Source organism: Cynocephalus volans, chromosome X, assembly GCF_027409185.1.
Source record: "Cynocephalus volans isolate mCynVol1 chromosome X, mCynVol1.pri, whole genome shotgun sequence".
Classification (NCBI taxonomy): domain Eukaryota; kingdom Metazoa; phylum Chordata; class Mammalia; order Dermoptera; family Cynocephalidae; genus Cynocephalus; species Cynocephalus volans.
In genome coordinates this window covers 13,244,752-13,251,794 of record NC_084478.1, presented here as the reverse complement: position 1 = coordinate 13,251,794, position 7,043 = coordinate 13,244,752, and the positions used below count along the sequence as shown (strand labels likewise).

Sequence of the window (7,043 nt, the reverse complement as noted above, 5' to 3'; positions counted from 1 at the left end):
TGCCTGCTCACTCAAATTTATTGTAGCCTCCGAATCAATACTTGTGGTGCTTTCAATGTCATTCACAGACATGTGCACGTGCACAGTGGCAAAAAATTGAGTTGCCAGAAGCACACGTTCCTCACTGAGATCGAAGAAGGCAATGCTCTGCCTTCTTGTTTTCAGTCTCATGCTTTAAACAAGTGTCCTTTCTGTGTTCTATTTAGTGCCACATTTTTGCGCTTTTTGCTTGGTAATGTTGCTGTTTAAAATGGCCCTGAAACTGAGTGATGAAGTGCTGTCTAGTGTTCCCACGCGCAGGAAGGCTGTGCTGTGTTTTATGGAGAAAATACGTTTGTCGGAGAAGCTTCACCCAGACGTGAGTGGTAGTGCTGTTGGCCATGAGTTCAATGTTAATGACTGAGCACTGTCTATTAACTACAGTGTCTGTAGACAGAAACACAAGATACAGGGTTATGTCTTGATAGGTTGACGAGAATGTGAGCAGAGGCTCTCAGGGCCCTAAATCTGTATTCCCTTAGGAGCAGTCACTGAGTTTTTGCTAATGTAGTGTCTGAAGTGACTTTATAGAACACATCTTCTACCTATAATGAGAACTGTCTGTGTATATATGTTACTACAGCAGAGATGCCTATGCTGAGATAACTTCTTGTTGTGTAAGAAAATAGAGCCCGTGGGTTATCTTCTGCCATGTCCGCATAGATGTCCTGTTCACCTTTTCCTTGACCGTTTTTCTCTCTCAGGTGTAACTAGCCTGGTCAATGCAGGAGCGATGAGTGGCAGTGGAAACCTGATGGATTTTCTCGATGAGCCATTCCCCGACGTGGGGACATATGAGGACTTCCACATCATCGACTGGCTAAGGGAAAAGTCACGGGACACAGACCGACACAGAAAGGTAGGTGGCATTGCGAAGGGACAAGGTGAAGTGGGCCCCTGCAAGTGGCTGTGGCATGCTGGCATCCGGAAGTTGTTGAGTGGGGGCTCAGGTTCATGTGTCATGTACCAGGTTAGGTTCTAAAGAAGAGTGGGGCCAGGTCAGAGATGTGGACAGATGGCTGTAGCTCCCAGTGCTGGGGGTGGGAGTCTGTGTCATATAGAGGGAATGTGGTGCGGAGCACAAGGAGGGGACTATGGAACCAGATGAATCTGGCGCACTTCCTGCCCTTGACACCATTGGGCTAGGTGACTTTGGGGGTGCCAGTTCTGAGCCCCTCATTTTCTCATCTGTGGGGACAGAGGTGATTATTCCTCAAGGGTAAGTGAGGCTGTGTGTGTGAAAGCACATGTTATGGGGCCGGGCGTCTAGTTGGCAGTCGATATATATTTTAATGGGCTGCAGTGAAGCTACGTGTAAGTGCTATGGGATCCTCTAAGAGGGACGGTTAGAGAAGAGGTTCTCAGAGGCTGATATTTCAGTTGGGACTTGAAGGAAGACTAAGAGTTCACTGGGCAGACAAAGGGAAAAGCATGTAAACACCAGAGTGGCCCTTTCTTAAGTCAGAGGCATGAAAGAACATGGCACACTTGGGCAATTCAGGGAGCTCCAGGGGTCTGGTGGGGGATTCCTGGAAGGGGAAGAAAGCAGATGAGTCTAGAAACGAGAGTAAGGGCTGGCCGGTTGGCTCAGTTGATTAGAGCGCAGCCTTGCAACACCAAGGTCAAGGGTTCAGATCCCCTTACCGGCCAGCTGCAAAAAAAAAAAAAAAAAAAAAGATTTGTAGAAACATGAGCAATGGGGCCCATTGGGAGTGACTGAGTAGGCCATGGGGAGGAGTTTGTATTTTGTGTTGCAGGCGACAGAATACAATAAAGATGCATGGCAAAGGGAGAAACAGAAGGCTTGGAAGTGAGTTCGGGAGGAAGCGGGAAGTCTGACTAAAGGCCGTGAAGTAGAGGTGGATCAAGGGGAGCAGGGACCTCAGAGAGACATTGACAGGACTAGGGGAGGGGCTGGGGTCAGGTGGGGAGTGGAGTCAAGGAATACCGGGCTGTGGCCAGATGGGGTTGATGCCTTTGATGATGGGGGGTGGCAGATTTCAGAGCGAGACCAGTGGGTTCTGTTTTAGACGCTTTGAATTTGAGCTGCCCACCTCGCCTGTAGCTGGGGGTGGGTGGGTGGCAGGTGGAGGGAACTCAGCATTTCCAGGGCAAGGTCAGGGCCACAGTGATGGGTCCCTGGCATGAGAGTGGGTGCTGAAGCTTTAGAGGTGGCCAGGGTGGCTGGGGAATGTGGAGGGAGACAGAAGGAGGCGGTCAGGACCCTGGGCAATGCCAGGAGTTAGGAGGTTTGGCGGAGGTAAGTGGGTGCCAGTGACAAATTCTGAGGAGAAGCAGGGAGAGGTGAGGGAGGGGACCAGCCGAGAGTTGTCCCAAGTGAGGAGAGGAGAGAGTGTTGAGGAGGGGCTGCTCCCAAGGTCAGCCTCCATGGAGGGGTAATGGTGAACCAACAACATGGGGGCTGTCGGCGACCTCAGGGAGAGCCTCTTCAGAGGAAGATGCGGAGGGATGTCTAGAGTGCGACTGTGTCACGCCATTTCACGAAGGTTGGCAGTGAAAGGAGGAAGAGCTTTGCAGGAGTGAGGTTCAGTCATGAAGGTGGCGCAGCCTCTTGGCTCCAACGTGGAGGAGCATGGGGACAGGGCAGCCTTCCCTCTAGAGCAGGGCTCAGCAAACTATGACCCTCGGGCCAAAGCCAGCTGGCACCTCGTTTTGTAAAGTTTTATTGGAACTTAGTCATGGCCATTCATTTACATGTTCTTTATGGCTCCTTTTGTGCACAGAGGCCGAGTTGATTAGTTGCAACAGACACCATTTGACATGCAGAGCCCGAAATATTTACTGTCTAGTCCTATATAGAAAATGGTTGCCAACCACCTCTCGAAACGGGTGTGAGGGGAATGGTGATCTCGGAGGATTTTGTGAACACAGGGAGGCAAAGGTGTGTTCTTACAGTGTGTATAGACGTGTCCATCTGCCATGACAACTGTGATCCACGCTGTTAATTCACAGTTCTTGCTGTTAAAATTAAACCTCGAAAACAAAAGTAGGAAATGCAGTCTTTGTTGAAGAGGCTTTTTAATGAACAGACCTGATAAAGTAATTTAAAACAGTAGCTTATTTTCAAGATAGTGATACCCAGTCAGTGCCTCGTTCAGAATGGCTTTTAAATAATGAAAGCTCAGATCACATTCAGTATGTTTTCCTAATCAAGTGCAGTTTTTGCTACTCTTGTTTCTTGGAGACTATGATGGCACCTCCATAGCTCTGTGAACTAGGAAGCCCATTGTGTCATGTGGCACACAACTGAATGAATAATGTAACTGGGAATTTGGTTGCTGAATGACCTTCATTTTCTCTTAATTACCACCCTGTTTCCTGAGAAAACAGTTTCAAGGAGAAAAGCATGAGTTGAAAAATGTGTGCACGTCACCTGCTGTGTCTGCTCTGCTTCCAGATAACCAGCGAAAGCAAGGAGTCTATATGGGGGTTCATCAGGAGCCTGCAGGACGCCTGGTCGGGCTGGGTGGTCATGCTGCTCATCGGCCTGCTGGCAGGTACGCAGGGCACGCAGCGCTCCCGGGCGAGCTGCGGACGCTGACGACCCCGAGCCCCAGCCGCTTGGGATGATGTTCGGAATGTGGAGCGTTTCCCTTTTACCCCGTGCAAGAGATTTCTTACTGGAAATGTCTAAGAGCAGAATACATGACCATATAGTTTCCATCAAATGTGTCATTGATTAAGCTTCTGGAGAGCTGTCATTATAGAGCTGGTTGGCCCTTTCCACATAGTGCAAAGGTTTATGAGCATGCGGGAGTGTACTGAAAGCACACGTTCTGCATTCTGCTGTCCTTGGTTATGTAGAAGCCAACGAAATATGAAAAGATTTTGAGCTGCCATAATCAAACACCACATGAGACTGGCTTTTGCTACTACTGGCCTTCCCTGGAATGACCTGTAAACACCGTAGGACACTGAAAACCATGCTAGACACCCACAGGATCTGAGGTAGGCCCTGGGAGATCCCCAGCCCCGACATCGTTCTGACCCTCGGGGACTCTGTGTCCTTCCTTTTTATAATCCCAACACCGTGTTTGCCAGTAGTAGATGTTTCCAGAGTAAATGGACAAATATCTGGAGGGGAAACCTGTTGTTTTAATGTCAAATGCACCAGCTCTGCATGGAAATTGTTTCCCGAAACTTACTTCCTTTGAGGAGGCTGGGAGGGTTAATGTCTAAGAATTTAAAAATTTGAGCATGCTGAAGAGATCCCCTGAATAAAAATCCCCTACATGTAACAACATAATCATTATGGCAGGAAAATTGATCAGAGAAGTGACTGTAATACAGGCCGAATATAGTAAGTGCTTTAAGAAAGAACAGTAATGAGACACATGATTTTGTGATTACAGGTGATTCCGATTTCCAGGCGACCTTTCATTTATTTCATGGGTAATTGTAGGAGAGGCTCGGTGGCCAGGGAAGGGCCCCATCTGCCTCGTCCGCCTCGGCATTCCAGAAAAAAGGAGCCAAGAGGAATGCTTGAGAGCATCCCTTTCCTACTAGCCACAGCAGCTGTCTATTCATTTCCCCAATTCTATTCTCCCACCCCCCAGTGGCGGCAACCAGGGAAGGGAATTAGTCTTGGCAGATACATGGTCTTCTGCCAGCACGTTTGCTTGACCGCTTCTGTGAAGACCTTTGAAGGAGGCGGGGGTGGGGCGGGGCAGGGGGGAGGGGATGGAGTTTGCTCTGGATTTCGATGGCCCTACTTAGAATAGATTTATCAAACCTTACACTGTATCATTATTCTTGGCTCCTAAGAAGGAGAAATAAATAGGGTAAATGAAGACACTTGGAACAGATGGTCTGGTGTCTTGCTGGAATAAATGGCACAGCTTAGATTTATTTGGCTAGTGGAGGAGCGCAACTGGGCTATCTTTAGCTGACCTGGTATTGACCAGCTGGTCTCACTATCAACTCAGTTGCTGTCAGTTCTCGCAGGAGGAATCACCTGGGGAGTGAAACAATATGTAGAACTGCCTGGGCTGCAATTAAACGGACTCTCTGGAGGGGGCGCCCTGGCATTGAGTAAAGCCCCCTCTTCTCCCCTCTGTGATTCGAATATGGAGGCCGGGGTGAGAACCGCCGGAGAAAGGAAGGTCCGTGGGCGCATCTGCGCATGAGTACGGAAGGAGGGCAAGAATGGGAGGACAGTGGAAACAGAAGTGGCTCAAGTGTTCTTTTGGCCTGGTTGCACCAATTGTCTGGCTGGCTGTCCGTCCCCTCAGTGGCGCCCTGGCCACTCTATTCTGACCCCGGATGGAGAGGCCCAGCGGCATCTCCTCTGCAGAGCGTTTATCAGGAGCTGCTACTTGGTGTCGCTGTTGTACCGTAGAATAAAGCTGAGGCTCAGTCAGCACCAGAATCAGCAAGGAGGATTGGGTGTGGGATAATGTGATTACGAATGAATGAATAAAGATGGAATTTGGGGTGATCATTGCGTCTTGCCCCTAGATATCTGCAGGACCCCTCCCCAACCTTCTTTGGGTCTTTGTTCAAATGTTATCTTTCATTTGAGGCCTTCCCCGACTGCCTTCTCTAAAATTACATCCTTCCCTCTGAATCTCATCCCCCTTTCCTGCTCTAGGTATGTATATATGTGTGTATGTAACAGCTTTATTGAAATATATTTCACATGCTACACAATTCACTCATATAAAGTGTCCAGTTCAGTGGTTTTTAGTATATTCACAGAGTTGTGCAACCATCACCACGATCAATTTTAAAATAATTTTATCACCCACAAAAGAACCTCTGTACTTTGTAGCTATCAAAGCCCCAGCCCCAGTCCCCTCTCAGCCTCAGGCCACCACTAATCTACTTTTTGTCTCTGTGGATCTGCCTGTTCTGTATATGTCTTATAAATGGAATCATACAGTACAATGTGGTCCTTTGTGATTAACTTCTTTCACTTAGCACGATGTTTTCAAGGTTCATCCACATCGTAGCAAGTATCAGTGCTTCATTCCTTTTTATTACTGAATACTACTCCATTGTATGGACAAACCACATTTTGTTTATCTGGTCATCCATTGATTAGTATTTGGGTTGTTTCTACTCTTTGGCTGTTTTGCATAATGCCACTAAGAGCATTTGTGTGCAGGTCTTTATGTGGACACATGTTTTCGTCTTGGGTATATGCCTCCGAGTGGAGTTGCTGGGCCAAATGGTAACTCTGTGTTTAACTTTTTAAGGAACTGCCAGACTGTTTTCCAAGGCGGCTGTACCATTGAATCGAGCTATATTTTCTCTCTAGCACCTATCACCTTCTAGTGGAGTCTCTGGCTACTTACTTACTTGTCTAGTGTCTCTGTCCCCTCCGTGAGGTACAGCTCCATGAAGTCAGAGACTTGGGTCTGCTTTGTTCGCTGCTGTATCCCCAGGATGTGGACTAGTGACTGGCACATAGTAAGTAGGTGCTTAATACATATCCCTTGAGTGAATGAAGGGACCTGAGTTTTCTGATTTTTTCCTCCATTTATTTACTGCAGTCATCCACTCAATGTGAACATAAGCTCCAAGTATATACCTGACGTGGGTACAATAACGGACAAGGCAGGTAGTCTCCTTGCCCACTTACAGTGGACACAGGCTCTGGACGACTGATCTAACCCCCTCTGTGGCATGAAAACCAGACAATGAAACCTTTTTTCCTGTGATTTATAGCCTGTGGAAGTACAGACGTATATATACCTATATTGCTAACCATGAGATCACGATACAGTAGGTATGGAGATGGGGCAAGGCCCGAGAAATACATTTGGGCCACACTTAGGAACTCAGAGAAGGCTTCCCAAAGGAGGGATATAAATGCTGGAATCTGGAACATAAGGAGGACCCTGCCCAGTGGAGGGAGGGTAACGCTTGCCGAGATGGTGCAGACAGGAGCTCCTGGCATGTTCCAGAAACATGGATTGGGCAGAGGGTGGGGGTTAGTGATGGAAAAAAAATGAGGCTGGAGAGATACGAGGTGCCTGCCA

General features: G+C 48.1%; 1 protein-coding gene across 1 annotated transcript in view; it reads left to right on the top strand.

Annotated features, from left to right (window-relative positions):
* Window positions 1-757: 757 nt before the first annotated feature.
* LOC134366937 (H(+)/Cl(-) exchange transporter 4-like) overlaps window positions 758-7,043 on the top strand; it is a 59,968-nt gene continuing 53,682 nt past the window's right edge. Inside the window, exons 1-2 of the mRNA XM_063083510.1 lie at window positions 758-898; window positions 3,458-3,557. Coding sequence (XP_062939580.1) covers window positions 773-898; window positions 3,458-3,557 — 226 coding nt within the window. The 5' untranslated portion in view covers window positions 758-772. The remainder of the gene's footprint in view (window positions 899-3,457; window positions 3,558-7,043) is intronic.